Raw genomic sequence first — 17,802 nt, forward strand, 5'->3', positions numbered from 1 at the left:
CCGGGAGAGCTGATGAAAATTTGCATTATGAACTGATTATCAAGAAACTATAACCTCGGTTGTCCTGAGTTCTACTAGTTAGTTGGTTAGGCTGCACGAAAACCCTCCTCAGAGGGGCCAGCCTTTCCCTGCACACACAAGGATCAAGATGGAAAAAGGATTCGCTTGGGAAAAGGAAGTGTCTACCTTGAGAATGAAGTCTCCGCCTTGTGCCGCCTTAGAGGGTTACAGCATGTTCAGCCCCAGGAACCTGCCAACCTCACTTTCCTCTTTCTTTTTTCCATCTGTAAAGCAGAAGAGACAGCATGGACCTCATAGAGCTATTGGGAGGATTAAGGGAGAACATGGGTATAAGGCATCCGGATCAGTGCCTGGCACGTAGTAGGTGCTCAGTAAATGAGTGCCCCTGCCCGTTCCCAGGCCAATTTAAAGATGACTCCTCAAAGGCAGCAACCATGCAGCTCTCCGCCCAGGTGCTCTGTTAGACACATTTGGAAGAGAAGGTCGTCCTCGAGGTGGTGTGGGCAGCCTTTGTTAAAAGGAGGTGGTAACAGGAGGCATGGCTGGGCAGGGGGCGGGGCTCTGAGCAGGACCAGTGGGAGCCCCTCTGGTGTCCTGTCCCACCACCCCAGTGACCACCCAGAGCCCCAGCCCCCACAGTCAGGGGGCTTGCCCTGCTGCCATGGGGTGGCAGACCAGGCAACAGTGACAGTTCCCAAATTGAGTTCCTGAAATCTCCATTTTTCAAGGGATATTAAGGAATCTGATAATGAAAACATAGGCTTCGGTGGCTGCATTCATTTGGGAAGGCTGGGTTAAAGGAAGCAAAATGGGCTCTCTCTTCCGCTGAACCTCTCAGGGCCTTTGACACCTCCTGCAAGTTGTTTCTCCTTAACAAGGGAGCTGGGTCAGCTGCTCATCCCAAAGTGGCTTGTTCCTCAAGTCTTTCTCTCCCGGAGCATCCAGCGCCCCCGAGTTGTGCCACAGGCTGCTTGGAAAAGCCGAGTCCCCTTCTAGCATGGATGTTCTGCCTCAGCACCTTCTGCGGCTGGGGGAGGGGTGGGCACTAAATTAGTGTTTTTCCACCAGTTGGGCGGTTGGGCGCCGTCTTTGTGCTCCATGGTTTCCAGACAGTGCCTGGGAGAGGGTGAGTCACTAAGGAGAGCGCCACCTGTAAGCAGAGGTGCCCAAGAAATCACTCGGGAGCTCCCTTTCCCTGAACTACAGTCAGATGTCACCTGATCTCTGGCCTCCTGGGATGTGGGGCTGCCCCCACTCTGCCTGGGGCGCCTTCTCTCCAGGGTGCCTCCTTGCCATCCAGGGACCACTTGGCATGTGGAGATGGACTAGCTGTCTGGCCTACCCACTCTGCCAGGAGAGAGTCTGTCACCCTGCCTGCTCTGTTGTGGGGCTGAGAGAGCAGAATCGGGCCTGGGGACTAGTGGGGGGCAGGTCTAAATTCCTCACTGTCACCAATGTGGCTCCCCAGGGGCCAGCAGTGGGTGACCCAGGCCCATGTTCTACCTGCTCTCTTGGCTGGACTTCATCTGTGCGCTCCTGGACAGGTCACCCACACATCCATCCCCCCATGCCTGGACCTCCGCCCCCTCTGGGCATTGTCCAGGGGTCTCCTGGGGCCCTAACAAGGTACCAGGCAACTCTGCTGAGCTTGAGGAGCCGGGAGTCCTGCTTTGGGGCCCTGGCCCTCCCCAGACCAGAGGCTGAGCGGCGCCCAGGTGCCTCAGCCTCTGAGCTGCCTCTGGCATGCTGCCCCGGCTTGGGACCTGGTGCTGGTCCGTCACCATCATTTTTCTTTCGCTCTCTCCTGTCCCCAACCAGCAGAAAGCGCTTTCAGTCGGAGAGTAGAAAGCAAAGCACAAAACCACTTTGAAGAGACGAATAGCAGTTCCCAAAACTCCAGCGGTGAGTGTGCCCTGTGGCAGGTGTCCTGTGCGGAGAGGCCGCTGTTGCCGCCTGTTCCCACCCGCAGTGGCGGCAGCAGGTGCTCTGTGGGTTGGGGTCTCCGAGGGGCACGGTGGTGGTGTTGAGAGGAGGCCAGGGCCAGGCAGGAGCCCAGGGGCCTTTTCTTCCAGGGACATCGCTCTGGGCCTCAGGGGCCAGTCGGGGACCGTGGCCCTTCCTTGTCTCTTCCCCACAGAGAGAGGAACTTTCCTTCCCCATAGTCTGCAACATCCCACTTGGCCCCAGAGAGTTGGGCCCCAAAGAGCCATTCCTGTTTTTAGGGTAAATATTGTAGGTAGTTTTGTTCCAGGAGAGGCAATGGGGTTCAGTAGAGAGAGCTGTGGCCTAATAGCCTGAGGCCCTGAGGTCTGGTCCCACTTTGCACCAAAAGCCATCCAAGGGTATACACTTCTAGCTTCCACCAGCCCAAGGTTTGCCTGAGGTTCATGGTAGTGTTTTGGCGCCCCCTGGTGGCTGCCTTCCCATGACCCGGGCAGGGCTGAGGGTGCCTTAGAACAGAGCAGCTGAAGGCCACTTCCCCGAACAGAGCTAGATCAGCCTGGCTGGTCCATGAATGGTCACCAGCAACCTCTGTCCAAGAAAGGCACAGCAAGGTGATCTGCACAGTGACAGCCAGGACAGGAAAGGAAAAGAATTCTGACACTGGTCATATTAAAGTAACACACACGTTCTTTTACATAGTCAAAGTTTCATTCATCACAGTGGGTTTCAGCTTGTGCCCAGCCTATCCCGGGCCCTGCTTGGGTCTAGACGAGTGATGGACACAGCTTGAATGTCCATCAGGGGGTTTCTGAAACAGTTGGGAGCCCAGACCTGCATGGGGAGGCTTCTGTGCAAGAAACTGAGCTGCAGCTCCCACCTGCAGCCGAGGTTCCCGCCTCAGCTCGACCACCTGTGAGCCGGCGCCGTGGGCCAGCCTTTTCATCTCTCCTCCGCTGCGAAGTGGAAGCAGCGGACCTGGCCCTGTGCTGGCGAAATGTTCGGCGAGCATCCTGCACAGATTCCGTACCCACTCACGTGGTGCGGTGTTTGGGGGTTTTTTTCTTGTTTTTTTAAGTAAGTCAAGTGGTTTGATGGAGCCCTGAGCAAGGGAGTGAGGTAGGCTATGGGAGCCCCAAGAAAGTTGACACGATCCCCTAAACTGTGGAGAGCACACTGACTTTTCCACGCTCCTTCACGCTTTTGAAACATGTAATCCAACAGCATCTCCAAGAGGAGTTTGCTCTAGGCCACGCGGGAACAAGCAGGGTCAGGACTGGAACTGCGGTCTCCTGGAGCCTTTGCCCAGCCGGCCAGGCTGCACCCCCGCCTCTCCTTCCCCCAGAGCTGGTACTCCGAATTGGGAACCCACAGTGTCGAGGGCAGCTGCCACTTACTGAGCGCTTACTATGTGCCTTGCATGTGTTCAAAGCTGTTTGTGTCTTATTTGTTTTCATTTTTACCCAGCCCCGGGAGGAGGGTCAGGTCAGTGTTACGTTTATTTGGGGGGTAAGAAAACAGGCTCAGGAGCAGCATCTTGTGGGCCCAGGTCCCCAACTTGTACATGGTGGAGCCAGAATTCCAGCCTCATGCATCCAGCCCCACTCTGCTGCCTCCTGCTGAGGCTCCCCAACAACAAACACCAGGAGGGGTGGGGCGAGCCCCAGCAGGCAGAAGCCATTGGAAGCACAGCCCTCGTTGGAAGCACAGCCCTCGCTGTGGCTGCTCTGCTGTTGTCTGCTCTCTGCCAGACGCTCCCATTCAGTGCCAGGACCTAGAAGCGAAGCAGGCAGCCCCCTCCCCACATGGCCATTTCTCATTAGACTCTGTGGGCTCAGGTTTTGAGAGGTGAGTGTGTCCTAGAGGGATGGCCCCGGCCGATCTTGCCCAGCCCAGTGTCCCAGGCCCACCCAGGTTTTTGAGTCTGGCTCAGGTGCCCCCCTCCTCAGAGGGTCCCATCTGGCTCACCACTTAAACACGGAAGTAGTGACAGTCATCTCAGAGCACCGGAACTGGATGAGGCTTAGCTAAACTGTTTCTCTTTTGCAGAAACTGCAAGTCCCCTGATTTCCAATACTTTCCCTCTCCTACAGAGTAAGTGATGGTCCCACCGGGGGGGCTGGAGAGGGCAAGGCAGGGCAGGGAGTGGACACAGTGGCCACACGCTCTCAGGGCCTCCCCAGAGCCCCTGACCTTGGGCCACCCTCCCAGGCAGGCAGGGCAGGAGGAGGGTCCAGCGCTGGTGGGTGGAGGAGTTTGGATGGGGCAGGAGGCCGAGCCCTAACAGTGGCAGCCTGCCTCTGCCCTTGGCCCTGGCAGGAACACAGACCTCCCCGTTCCTGCTCACCACAGCAACCTCAGGATACTGCCTCTGAGCCCCGTGTCAGCCATCCTCTTCCTCCACCTTTTTCTCCTGTGCACCCCTCTTCTTCTCCCTCATCTCTGCTAGGCACTCACTCATTTACTGGGGACAGAGACGAGAAGTAAAGGCCCACCGGCACGCTCCCTCCTGGTCCTGTACCCTCTGACCCTCCTTTCCCTCCACCCTCTGCCTCTCCTCTTCTCTGCATCTTACCCTGCTTCTTGCTTTCTGTGGCTTTCTCCATGTCTGACTCTGTTCTCTTGCTTCTTCTTCCTTGCCTTTCCTCTGCGTCCTTGTTTTGGGTTCACTCATACATTCATTGGTTCCCTCAGCAAACAGTGACGTCCGTGTGCTTCCACAGGCAGACAGATGGGCTGTGGAACCCGTAAGACACGGTCTCTGCCCGAGGGAGCGCCCGGTCCCTCCTCCAGCCCATCCCCAGTGCCCAGAACAGTGCCTGGCACACAGTAAGCACTCAATAAATGGCTGCCTGACTGCATCAGACGGTCTCTCTATCTGCACGTCCCCCTGTCTCCATCGATCCGTCCGGCCCTGAGCCTCCCCCTCACTAGTTAGGGACAGGGGCAGGTCACGCCGGGCCCAGCGCCCCAGTGTGTGTGGGGGTTCCCAGTTCCAAATCTGCCCACAGCCCAGCAGGGAAGGCGTCCGGGGTCATTCTGCCCCTCAACGGCAACTTCCTCTCTCCCTGCAGAACCCTACACGTGCGGCGCCTGCGGGATCCAGTTCCAGTTCTACAACAACCTGCTGGAGCACATGCAGTCCCATGCAGGTGAGCGCCGGCAGCCCACCCCACCCTGCCTCAGCCCTGCAAAGGCAGAGGTGGCAGAGCCAGCCTGAGGGACCCAGGGAAGGCCACGCCTTCCCAGGAAAGGGTCACAGAACATGGGATCTGCCCTCAGGGAGCCCCAGTCGATCCATTATAACATGAGGTGGGGGGCTGTGTGTTCTCAGGGGGCACAGCAGCCTCAAGGGGAGCACAGAGAGTGGGCACAGAGCTGAAGAAGGCTTCTAGAAGGTCCTGGCTCCTGGCCTGAGCCGAAAGGCCAAAGAGGAGCTGACCAGGAAAGAGACACGAAGGGGCACGCTGAGCGTGGTTTGAAATCAGGGTAAGCAGAGGCAGGAGAAGCGAGCAGGGGAGGCCTGAGCTGGGCCAGCTGGCACTGTGCCCCGTCTGGGCACAGAGGTGTCAGTCACCCGCCAGGAGGGCTGGGGAATGCACAGGTGTCTACGGCCCAGCCCGACTTTTGGATAATGTACGTCTGGTCCAGGGTGGCGGGACCGAGGACTTGCTTTTCTGAAGAGTCCTCAGCTGTGCCGCTGCTCTAGCCCAGGGACCAGGCTGGAGAGGTGCTGCTGCGGAGCTGGAGGGAGTAGCCTGCTGTCCAGACAGCCTTCGTATGCCTGTTCTGCCGTCTGGGCAGCTTGCAGGGTTAACACCCTCACTCTGGAGCTCTCTGCCTCAGACCGATACCTCTGATCTCGGGTTTCGTCCCAGCAGCACTCCACTGCGAGCCTCCTTTCTGTGTCAGCCAAGGAGACGCCATTTGCTGTAACAGATGAATGCCCAGTTCCCAGTGTTTACTGTAAACACATATTTCTCAGCTCCCTCACCGACTAACACTCCTAACACTCCGAGTGGCCCAGCCGGGTGGCTTTCCACATGACGAATCAGGGACCCAGGCTCCTTCCTGGTGTGGCTCCACCCTCCCCCGGGTCTTCGGAACCCTCTCCCTTTGACTGGGGAGCAGGGGGAGAAGCGTGCTTCCTTCTCTACCACTTCAAATGACAAGTGACATGTGTCACAGATGCTCAGATTCCAGGGGCAGGAAAAGTGCCCGGAGCCACGACCCAGGGAAGGGATGCAGGAATCTGGGGGAGGCAGCTAGCTGCCCCTGACACCCCCCTCAGTAATCCCTGGAGGCATTGGAAATTAATGGTGTGAGACCGGTATGGTGATTCAGTAATGGTAGCTGCTGCTGTTCCTGCTGCTTTGACTGTTACTGCTTGGATCTCTCTTAGGTTTCAAATCTCACGTTGTCTGCCAGGTCCGGCCTGACCAGCACAGAGTAGTACAGGACTAGGCACTCATTCATCCATCCATCCATTCATCCATCCATTCATCCTTTCATCCATTCATTCAGCATGTATTTACTGGGTGTGTGGTGTACACTAGGCACCAGTTTACAGGGTTTGGAGAAGCCTATCATTTATTTCTAATGGACTTGTTAAAATCAGGACAGAGTTGGTTGGCCGCTAAGACGTGAGCCCCATGCTCTGGTGTGCCTCCATGGTCTGTGACCATGGGCGGGAAACTTTGTCCCCTGCTCTGAGCGTCTCCGTCACTAACACAAGGGCACATAAACCTGCCATATCCAGCTGCCCTTCTCACACCTGAGGACTCCTTTTCCCTTATCACACCACGCACTTGCCTTTGCCAGCCATCACCCTGCACCAGGGAAGGCCTGGAATGCCAGCATGGGACATTTAGACTTGACCTCGTGAGGCATCGTGACAGCAGGTGGAAGGCTGGCAGCTCAGGGACCGCTGCCCGAAACACCCACCACCCAGCTCCCTCTCACCTCCCCCAAACCCCCAGCCCTGCACCTGCTGCTCCACCAGCTTCAGGAAGCGTCGGCCAATTAGGGAAGAGTCTGGGTGCCTGGGCTTCCACCTCCCTCAGGCAGTAGGGCAGAGGCCATTAAAATGCAAATGAAGGCTGCACCTCCTGGTGGCCCCACCTCCCTGGAGCATCTCCCCTTGTTTTCCATGAAGAGCTTTGGGCTGCTTTGTTCTGGTCCAGTGCAGGCAGAGAATGTGGGAGACAATCCAGCGCAGAGCCAGGCAGATGCCCAGCCGGGGCTGAGTTGGGATTAAAGGATTCACTCCATACAGAGAAATTAAACGTCATGATCTGCGCAGTTCACAGCGCTGCTGATAAGGGGATCAGCCTCGAGTAACACCAATCTCGTTAAGAGGCTGCTTACTGGCACAGGGTGATGCCCGCTAATAAACTCCCTCTCTGTGCTGTGGGAAACCCTGCCTCGCCTCTCGTAACAGTCCAGGGGCCTGTGTTGGCGGTGACGATGCTGAGACCGCCAGCCAGCGTTCGGAGAGTGAGCAGTTCGTGCCAGGTGTGGTTATCCCATCTGACCTCCTGAACAGGCCTGTCATCGAGCTGAGATTATCCCACTGTACAGATGAGGAAACTGAGGCTCAGAGAAGGAAATCACTGGTGCAAAGTAGTGCCGCTACAGACGTGGTTGCAGCTCCTCCTTGGTGCCAGGACGCAGTCTGAGGATCTTAGATGCATCAGCTCAGTTGACTCTCAGATGGCCCTCTGAGTTGTGTTCATGTCAGCACCACTTTACAGATAAGGAAACTGAGGCACAAAATGGCTGTGCCATTGGCCCAAGGCTTTGCAGTCACAGTGGTAGGCCAGGATCCAGAAGACCCTCTTGGTAACCGCCCTCTTCAGTGGATAAACAGATAGGTAAGGTGGGGTCCCCTCAGATCATTCCTCCCAGGCCCTTTTAAAAGGGCACTGTGGAGGACCCCAGTCAGGAGAGGCGTGGGGACCCCCAGGCAGCAGGCAGATCGGCATTTACAGTTCGAGGACTTTGGAAAGGCCACGCCTAATTTCTAAGCTCTCAGAACCACTTTCCTTCTCAGAACCTGAGTCTTCTCACCTATAAAGGGGGCTGACCCGTGCTCTCCACGGGCCGGATGCGAGTTCTGGAGATGACGCGTGACGTAGTCGGGGCTGTGGCACATTCTAGGATGAAACCGGACAAGAGCTGGCTCCTCTTTTTCTGTCCCCTGCCAGAAACTGCCACTTTCTCCTGCCTGCCTGGGTCCCTCCCTGGGAGACAGCCTTTGCTCCAGCTTTACGTCCACCTGGGCACTGTGCTCTGCTCTTTCCCGTATTATCTCTTGCTGCTGCCAGCAATTGTGTTAACATCTGTGTGATTACTTCCTTCTCCCCTTGATGAAAATGAGGCCTTACGAGCATAAAATTCGTGCCTAAGGAGGAACCAGGATTTGGAGCCGGGCCTCAGTCCCAGAGGCCATGTTTGCCTTCACCCGCCTCACTCCAGCTCTCGTCTGGTGGTCCGTAGGCCTCTTGTGCTTTAGGGTGACGTATTACCCCTGTTATGCCTGCAGCGGACAACGAGAACAACATCGCCTCCAACCAGTCCCGGTCGCCACCTGCTGTTGTGGAGGAGAAGTGGAAACCCCAGGCCCAGAGGAATAGCGCCAACAACAGTAGGTCTCTCCTCCTGGAGGCCTGCCCCACGCACCCCCAGACCCTGCTCTGCGTGTTCCTTCCGCCCCTCATCCCATTACCTGTGCCTCCCATGGGCACAGAAGCCACGTGTAACAGCTTCCAAAGCACTTTCACACCTGCGACCTTGTTGGTGTGAATTACGACTTCATGGGAGGGCAGCAGAAGGCCCGGGGAGAGGAAATGATCCGTTTGTAGTCAGGGAGCACAGATGAGTGACAGAATGGGAACTGGAATCCACTCTCACAATTTCTTTTGCCTGCTCTTGCCTGACATCGTGGCCTCACATGTTTTATTCACTCGAGATCCCTTTATTAGAGGCCATTGCTATCAGGAGGAGGAGGTTAGACTAGGTGACTTCCAAAGTCTAGGTGAATGGCACATGCAGCAAGTATGTTGCACACGCACCACTATGTTCTATTCCCATGCCCCTGGCAGGCATTACTAGTCGGTCAGTTAACAATCATGGAAACCTATGCAATGAGGTCGGTTCAGAATTGCTCATACTAGATGCTTAGAGTATTAGGCTGCTGCCAGACCAAGGAACCTCACATGCCAGGGTTAATCACATCTCTCCTTGTGTCCCCTGCCAGCCACGACCACTGGTTTGACATCCAACAGCATGATCCCCGAGAAGGAGCGGCAGAACATCGCAGAGCGGCTGCTGCGGGTGATGTGTGCCGACCTGGGTGCCCTGAGCGTGGTAAGCGGGAAGGAGTTCCTGAAACTGGCCCAGACGCTGGTGGATAGTGGTGCCCGATACGGGGCCTTCTCGGTCACTGAGATCCTGGGCAACTTCAACACGCTGGCGCTGAAGCACCTGCCGCGCATGTACAACCAGGTGAAGGTGAAGGTGACGTGTGCCTTGGGCAGCAACGCCTGCTTGGGCATTGGCGTCACCTGTCACTCCCAGAGTGTCGGCCCCGACTCCTGCTACATCCTCACTGCCTACCAGGCTGAGGGCAACCACATCAAGAGCTATGTGCTGGGTGTGAAGGGAGCGGACATTCGCGACAGCGGCGACCTGGTGCACCACTGGGTGCAGAATGTGCTGTCCGAGTTCGTGATGTCGGAGATCAGGACAGTGTACGTGACGGACTGCCGGGTGAGTGCGTCCGCCTTCTCCAAGGCTGGCATGTGCCTCCGCTGCTCAGCCTGTGCTTTGAACTCAGTGGTGCAGAGCGTGCTGAGCAAGCGGACGCTGCAGGCCCGCAGCATGCACGAGGTCATCGAGCTGCTCAACGTGTGCGAGGACCTGGCGGGCTCCACGGGCCTCGCAAAGGAGACCTTCGGGTCGCTGGAGGAGACCTCGCCGCCGCCCTGCTGGAACTCGGTCACGGACTCGCTGCTGCTGGTGCACGAGCGCTACGAGCAGATCTGTGAGTTCTACAGCCGGGCCAAGAAGATGAACCTCATCCAGAGCCTCAACAAGCACCTGCTCAGCAACCTGGCGGCCATCCTGACGCCGGTGAAGCAGGCGGTCATCGAGCTGAGCAACGAGAGCCAGCCCACCCTGCAGCTGGTGTTGCCCACCTACGTCAGGCTGGAGAAGCTGTTCACGGCCAAGGCCAATGACGCAGGCACTGTCAGCAAGCTCTGCCACCTCTTCCTGGAAGCCCTCAAGGAGAACTTCAAGGTGCACCCAGCGCATAAGGTGGCCATGATCCTGGACCCACAGCAGAAGCTGCGGCCTGTCCCGCCCTATCAGCATGAGGAAATCATCGGCAAGGTGTGTGAGCTCATCAACGAGGTTAAGGAGTCCTGGACTGAGGAGGCTGACTTTGAACCCACCGCCAAGAAGCCCCGCTCCACCACTGGTGAGAACCCTGCAGCTCAGGAAGACGATCGGCTGGGGAAGAACGAGGTGTACGATTACCTACAGGAGCCCCTCTTCCAGGCCACCCCTGATCTCTTCCAGTACTGGTCGTGCGTTACCCAAAAGCACACGAAACTCGCCAAGCTCGCCTTCTGGCTCCTCGCCGTTCCAGCCGTGGGGGCCAGGAGCGGGTGTGTGAATATGTGTGAACAGGCCCTTCTAATCAAAAGGAGGCGACTGCTCAGTCCAGAAGATATGAACAAACTCATGTTTCTGAAATCCAACATGCTTTAAGATGTTATTTCCGAACAAAAGAAAAAGAGGAGAGAAGGGTAGGGGAAAAAAATACACAACACTGTCGCAAACAAAGAAAAGGAATTTAAGTTCTAAACACTGTGGACCTCATTATAAATGCCCCCTGGAAACTTAAGTGCTTTTTACAGTGTGTGTGTGTGTGTGTGCGCGTGCACACAGCTGCACCTGTGTGGGCGTGTCCAAGCGCACGTACCTCGGGGCTCTGCTCATCTGTGTGGCCACAGAAGCTTTGTGCATGCACGCGCGCACACACACACTACCCTGGTGCATGCACACACGCCTGCTCGTGGGCACGTGTGCATTAAACTGGGCGTGTCAGGAAAGCTGAGTGGGAAAGAGGGAAAACGCTTCACCTCCCTTTCTCAGTGAGGGGCTTTTAAGACTCCGTTTTCAGGTGTGCAGATTGGTAGAATGCTGATGTTGCAAAATGTTCAGGCAGCTGAGATCTGAAGTGACTTGACGCTCTCTGTCCCTCACCCTGCGGTCCCCCTTTTCCCTCACACCCCTCCCCCAGCCCCTCCTGCCCCTAATGCTCCCCGCCCCTCCCCTCCCCTCCCCGGCTGCCCTGCTATGGACTCTCCAAACTGCATCAGATGGACAGTTTCTGCACTGGACTTTGTTCTCGTTCACCTTCAGGGCATTGAGCTGCCGCCTTGGAGACACTTTGGGTGTCCGGGGCGGCCGCCTTAGAAACACACCTATCTCTCTCCCCAGAGCAGGAAAGGAGACTAAGAATATAAAGTTGACTTTTGGCTTTTTAATGTAAGAGAAAGAAAAAGACATATTTCAGAGAAGTACTAATGCTGTCTCCACTCCTTAATATTTTCTCCTAACTTTTTACCAGTTTTTACTTTTTTTTTTGTCTGTTTTGTTCTTTCAAATTTAATTTAGACTCTCCTAGGAGGCACTGAATGTCTGTAACTTATATGTTGAAGTCTTTTTTTTAATTGCTCTTTTTGTTCCTCAAGTCACACTGTAAACTAGCTCATCTCAGTGGTATATTCTCTCTCCTAAGGTTTTTATTAACCTTCCCTGTACAGTCCCGTTTCCGTGTATTTGAACAGCAAAGACTGTGAACTTGTCTGTGCTGTTCGGAGACCAGGAGTGGGGTTGGAGTCACAGGTTCCGCAGGTGTGGGGTCCGCTGGAAGCCATAGGGTAGCACGTGGCTTCGAAGTCCCGAGTGCGAGGGGAAGACCCGCCCTCCTGGCTCGCTGTGTCTGGTACTGAGAATGTCTGATTTCTATACCCAGAGTGCATTACACTACTCACCGCATCACTGACACTTCCAGCTCAGCAGGGACTCCTGAGTTGGTCCCTGTTCATGTCTGTCACACCTCAGACCCACAGCCTCCTGCCCTCCCTCCAGGACAATAGTTGAGCATGGTGCCTTGTGGGCCAAATGATTGATGTCTTGAGGGTGGAATGGCACCCGGGCCACTTGAACTTGATGCTGTGAAAGATGTCCTTGGGCTTTTCTCTCCTTGAGCAATTTAGTTTCCATACACTCAGTCCCAATGCTGAGGGCAGCCCCTCCCCTCCCCCCAGAGGTGGTTCCATCAGGATCAGTGATCAGCCCCTGCAACCCCACCTCTCTGGTGGTCCCACGTCCTCCGGTGTCCATGGCTGTGGCACAGAGATGGTCACACGGTGGGCTTCAGGCTGAGGAAGACCACCACTGCAGGGGGCCGTTCACGAAGGCACATTTTACCATCCCTTCCTAGTAATAAAGCATTACTCAACTGCAAGATACCTCGACTACAAAAAGCACTGTACAACAGTCCTCTGCCCCCGGCCCGTGGCAGGCTGGGAAGCGACGTTGGTGAGAAAACTGACCCTGGGGGCCCAGCCCGCTCGCTCTGCCTCGTGAGAACTGGCGCCCCGAGTCTGGGACATGCTGCAGCGCATTCATTCAAGTGGGCCGTTTCCACATTCTCTCCAGCAAGCCATGGTCTCAGTGGCCACCCTGCCGCTTTCTCTCCCAGAGAAGTTTCCTCTACAACAGTTCCAGCTGGGGTCGCGCCATCAGAAGATCCTCCGTTTGCACTGGACAGTCACCTAATGTCACTTCCTAAAGGGTACCGGCAGATCTCGGTCAGACCCGTGGGGGCCTTCCGGAAGGTGGCTGCAGGGGTGCGGGGGAGTGACAGATGCCTCCAGCTAACGGTCCTTCCAGCTGTGCTTTGCTGCTGGTGATGGGTCCGAAGCCGGGCACTTGAACCACACCGGGAGGACCCCAGCCGCTCCCTTTGTGTGGTCGGTGGGACCAGCCTAGGAGCCTGTCCTCTCTCTACTTAGAGCAGAGCTGCGCTGGTGTCGCCCCGTGTGAGGGCCAGTTAGTTAGAAAACAGGCATTTCATTTTCTTGTAAAGCCATCAGAGACCACGTCCAGATGTGCATTGTGAATCTTTGGGACATGGGGTGCCTGCCCTCCGGGATGGAAATGTGAGTAAGTCTCACTTCAGTTCTAGGTCTCTGAGTCATGGGCGTCAGCTCCTGTTCTGTTTTTCCATGCCACCTTTGGACGGGTCCTTAGGATGGGTTTGGTGTCCTAGGACAGGCACGATCCCACTGGGTACTCTGACAGCTGTCTCTCAGGGCTGCCTCAGCCAAACGTCATAACGAGGTGGCAGGTACCATTAGTCTCGAAACCTCTGGCTCCTCAGAAACTTGTGTTGCCCACAGGAAAGACTGTGCCGCACAGGCAGTTCCCATAGCGCAGGGTCTGCCTAGCCAGCAGCTTAACAACCCAAAGATCTCCCAGGCCCAGCCTCTGGCTCCCTGATTTACAGCAATATCCACCTTGTTGCAACTCTAGTTCAGCCAAAGGACTGAGGTAGACTCTTCCACTGCATCACCAGGCACTCAGCCTGGCACGGTCCTGCGGAAGGGTTTTGTCTTCTGCTTCCTACTTCCCACGACTGCTAGGGCTTTCCGCCACAGGCCCTTGGCAGCTGATGACCAGAAACCATTTTTGTCACGTTCTGGGTGGCTCCAGGTGTTCGCCAGCTGACTTGGACACGACTCATCTCAAGCCATGTGATTCCCAGGACAGAACGGGTCTTTGTTCTGTCGTACACAGACCCAAGAGGAGACTGCAGGGGTTTGGCCCCTCATCTGAGATCAGTTGGCTTTACCACTCAAGCCGGGGACCATGCCTCGTGGGTGGTCCCTCAGGCTGGGAGTAGCCCAGGGGTCCCAGCTCCACCAAGAGCAATGGTGCCATCCTAGGTGTCGTGAGTGGATGCCCCTGGCCAGGCACCGTTTTCCCCTCCCTGAGCCTAGGTCAGCCAGCCCACCTGACAGCCTCGTGCTTGGCATTCAGAGAGTGGCTATTGGCTGGGGAAAGGGTTTGATGGCACATTGGGAAGTTATGGGGCTCCAGAGTTCCAGGGAGGAGTATTTGCTTTACACCAGGCCCAGAGGCCACCAGGAGTTCTCTCCTTCAGTTGGTCCTTTCCTGCACTTCCAAGAAATACCAGAGAAAGGGTACATGGCATGTTTTCCACTGTGAGGCCGAACTTCTGTCTTTCAGAGTCCCCTGTGCTTGCAGGAAGCCACTCGCCTCCTCCTGGACAAGGCTCCTTGGAGAGCGGACACCTGGGGAGACGTCAGGGATACAGCGCACACCCTCTGGGCTCCACAGATTCACAAGCAGGGTTCGAAAGGAAGCCAGGATGCGGATGGAGAAGGATGACCCTGTGAGAAATGGCCCAGGCGGGGACAGGACCTGGATATTGTCGTCATGAGGGGTGTGCTTGCAGAGACAGGAAGAGGAAGTGCACAGGGCACGGTGGACAGCCTTGGGAGGAGCTGGAGCGGGTCTGTAGCTATGCCCTTGCCTTGGGAACTGGCCAGCGCCGGTGTCCCTGGGGTGTCCCTGAAGAAGGGCTCCCAGACAGGCTGCTGCTCCCAGACAGGACCCACAGGCCGAGTAAGGCTCAGGCTGTCCCCTGGAGACAGCACGGGGGGGAGGGGGCTCCTGTCTTGGCCCTGCCCCAGCCCCCTGTGTCCACCTGGGCCAGTGGGAGAATTGGGGTGGGGCCTGCCCCTCTCTTCACTGTGGCTAATGTTTGCTAGGCCAGTTATGGTGAACCAATGATACGGTGTTTTTCCTCCTTATGTTTCCCTCCCAGTATCCCCTTTTCAGGGTTTTCTGGAGGATGATGTGGTTTTTCTTTGGCTTTCATTTGGGTCTGAGGATCATAGTCGGTAGAGGCCAGTCTTTCCCAGAGGGGCCCTGGGGTTTCTGTGTGAGAAAGCACCTGCTCCCACTTGAATGAGGGCGAAGATCCTGTTTGTATTCATGGCCCCACTGCCATCACCATGGTGTCGCTTTAAAGATTCAACTCCTGTACTGAGAGAGAGCTGTGAGGTTTGCAGTTGAGTGTCAGCATCAGGACCCTGAGCGTCCTACCCATCTAATGCGTCCCACCGGGCACCTTGACTCTTCAAACCAAAGTTCCTTACAGGGGCGCAACCCAGCCTTGACTGCAGCCTCAGGGGCCTGAGATCCTTGTGGCACTTCCCAGGTTGGCCAGAGACCTTGGGGTCTGAGACCAGCTGGAAGGAGGCACTCCTCCCACAACCCCAGTGCCAGCCAGCCCCTGCCAGGGGCTCTCCCTCCCGCCCAGTCAGGGCGGCCGGGTTCCCAGACAGTGAGTGAGCTCGTAGACTGGCACCGGGCTGACTCAGCAGCCAGGAGACAGAAGGACCTGCGGGGCAGAAGGCTCGGACCCACTGGGCACACGTCCAGCAGGCCATTCAGATCCCAAGCATCAGGAAAACACTTTGTACAACCACCTGAAGCCGAAATATTTTTTAAAAAGTATAAATTATTTTCAGTTCTCTTCTGATCCTACCTTCTTTTCCGCACAACTTCACATCGGTGATTCTTTCACATCAGGTAAATCTTGAGAAAGCCTTGGTGCCCCTCCCTTCCGCGCCCTGCTCCGTAACCACGTGCGTGCACCCCCCCATCCTTTCTCAGTAGTGAAGACGTTCTAGGCAATACCATAGGCACATTGGACTGTGTCTCTCTCTTCGAGTGCAAGAAACTCAAAGTCATCTTTAAAAAATACAAAAAAAATTTACAAAAAAAACAAACACAAAAAAATATCTTTTTTAGGCCAGAGTTTTCTACAGGTATTAATGAATATTTTTCTTAATCCTTATAAGTTTTATGTGTTTAATATTTCTTAATACCGGTAGCATTAATTTATACTTTTGTAGCAACACAATATTTTTATAAACAGCCAGTGCTTGGCTCAAGTCTCCACGAGGGGTTTGTGCAGGGCCATCTTGGGACCCTGTGTACCATGTACTGTATTAAAAAAAAAGTTACCTAGTGTCACCCTTGCTGTGTTAATTAAGAGAAGGCGTTGTTTGTGGTCTCCCGCGTCGGTGTGGATCCAGCAACTCTGCAAAGAGTCATTGTGGGGGCGGGGGTTAAGTTGATGGTTCTTGTGTGATGTGTGAGCCCCCGAGACCGAACTTGAGGGTTTATTTAAGGGTTTTCTGTTTGTCCTTCGGGTTTTTTGTTTTGCTTTGTTTGGGTACCGTTTCTCCATTTACAGCCAAATGGATTTCGTGGTGTTTCAAACTTTTACTGATGTCAAATGGAGGAAAGGGACGGAAGAAGGAACGATTTTTACAAAGTAATAAAATTTAAAACTGAGCTGTTTAAACGTTGCTGTTTTTAACTGTTCTTGTCCAAAAGTGGGACATTCCCAGGGAGAAGAGGAAGGTTCCACTTGGTTCCTCAAGTCACCAAAAGCCCCAGCCCAGAATTCAGAGCCCCTCTACCCCATGAATTCTCGCAACATTGTTTCCCGGTTGGTCAATGCCAAGGCAAAAAGACACCCTTTTAATGGTTAGAGAGGATCAGTTGCTTAAATGATTTCATGTCAGTGTTGTATTTATGGTTTTACAATAAAACGACCTTTAGGAAGATGGCAGTGCGTGGTGTTATTTCTTGGGTTTGGGGCTGGGCCATGACATCCGGCTAGGAGCACCTTCTGGTGAGGAGAGATGGACCAGCAGGCTCGCTGAGGGTGACAGCCAGAGTCCCTCCCCAGGGGCACACTGAGGTCAGAGTTGCCTACCTGCACCGGACGCAGCTCAGCCAGTGCCTGACACGCGATGGCGGGATGCGGCCAAGGGCGGACGTGGTCCCTACAGGCCTGGCTCCTGGAGCGTCGTCGTTCCGTGGAAGAAAGGGAGGGTATCACTCAAGTCCCACAGACCCAGTGCCTGGGGGACACGTCCAAGCCCACCTTGCCTGGTGCTCATTCCTGTGCCTCTTGTGTGTGATGTCGGTTTCCTGGGGAAGAGTGTCTGTGGCTTTGCCAGGTTCCTGGTGGTGGCTGTGCACGCCCTCCACAGTGAACTGCAGGGACCAGACCTGGTGGACTCGTCCCCCTGCAGGCCTGGTCCAGCGCCTCACATGTCAGACAATGCTTTGCTGGAGTCCTGCCGAAGGCACATCAGACTGAAGACGCCCCTGGAAGGCGCCCTGTGGCCTGAATGAGGAGGGAGAGGTGACAGCCCCTCCTCCTAAAGCAGGCCTGGTGCTGCCAGACGCCATTCAATGTGTCCAGGTAATGGGGTGCCAGCCCCCAGTGCCTCTCTGCATCCCTGTCTCTCACTAGACCCAGGCTTGGGTCTGGGGGACAAATTCCATCACATTGCACTCAAGATGGGGCAGGTAGGCTTGAGCAGGGCACCAGCCCTGCCCTCCAAACCACCCTCCTGTGGGCGTCTCCTGCTGTTCAGTATACTGGGTGGGCACCCCTCAGCGAGCAGCTGAAGTTTAATCATGGGGTTTCTGTGGGTCTCAAACAGAAGTGCAGACAGGGTCCTCCTGTGGCCAACAATTCCCACACCTCAGAGCATCACAGACAAGGTCCCGGCCCAGAGCCCACAACCAGCTAGAGGCCCAGCCTGTGGGTTTGAAAGTTTGAAATAGAATGTGCGTTAGCCAGCCACGTCTGTTGTGTGTGGGACATGAGCGTGACCACTTGGGTGAGGAGAGTCTTCAGCGCAG

General features: G+C 55.6%; 1 protein-coding gene across 9 annotated transcripts in view; it reads left to right on the top strand.

The window, feature by feature from the left end:
- Positions 1-16,707, top strand: part of ZNF618 (zinc finger protein 618) — a 165,237-nt gene extending 148,530 nt beyond the window's left edge. For 3 of the 9 annotated variants that reach the window (XM_037059104.1, XM_037059111.1, XM_037059108.1), the window contains 5 exons: positions 1,840-1,923; positions 4,012-4,056; positions 5,037-5,114; positions 8,507-8,608; positions 9,221-16,707. In XM_037059104.1, the coding sequence (XP_036914999.1) occupies positions 1,840-1,923; positions 4,012-4,056; positions 5,037-5,114; positions 8,507-8,608; positions 9,221-10,737 (1,826 nt within the window). In that variant the 3' untranslated portion in view covers positions 10,738-16,707. The remainder of the gene's footprint in view (positions 1-1,839; positions 1,924-4,011; positions 4,057-5,036; positions 5,115-8,506; positions 8,609-9,220) is intronic. The other 6 variants (XM_037059105.1, XM_037059112.1, XM_037059107.1 and 3 more) reach the window with 3 other exon arrangements.
- The last annotated feature ends 1,095 nt before the right edge of the window (positions 16,708-17,802 follow it).

The sequence above is a fragment of the Sturnira hondurensis genome, unplaced genomic scaffold, assembly GCF_014824575.4.
Source record: "Sturnira hondurensis isolate 20B ecotype Veracruz unplaced genomic scaffold, ASM1482457v3 Scaffold0010448, whole genome shotgun sequence".
NCBI classification, from domain to species: Eukaryota; Metazoa; Chordata; class Mammalia; order Chiroptera; family Phyllostomidae; genus Sturnira; species Sturnira hondurensis.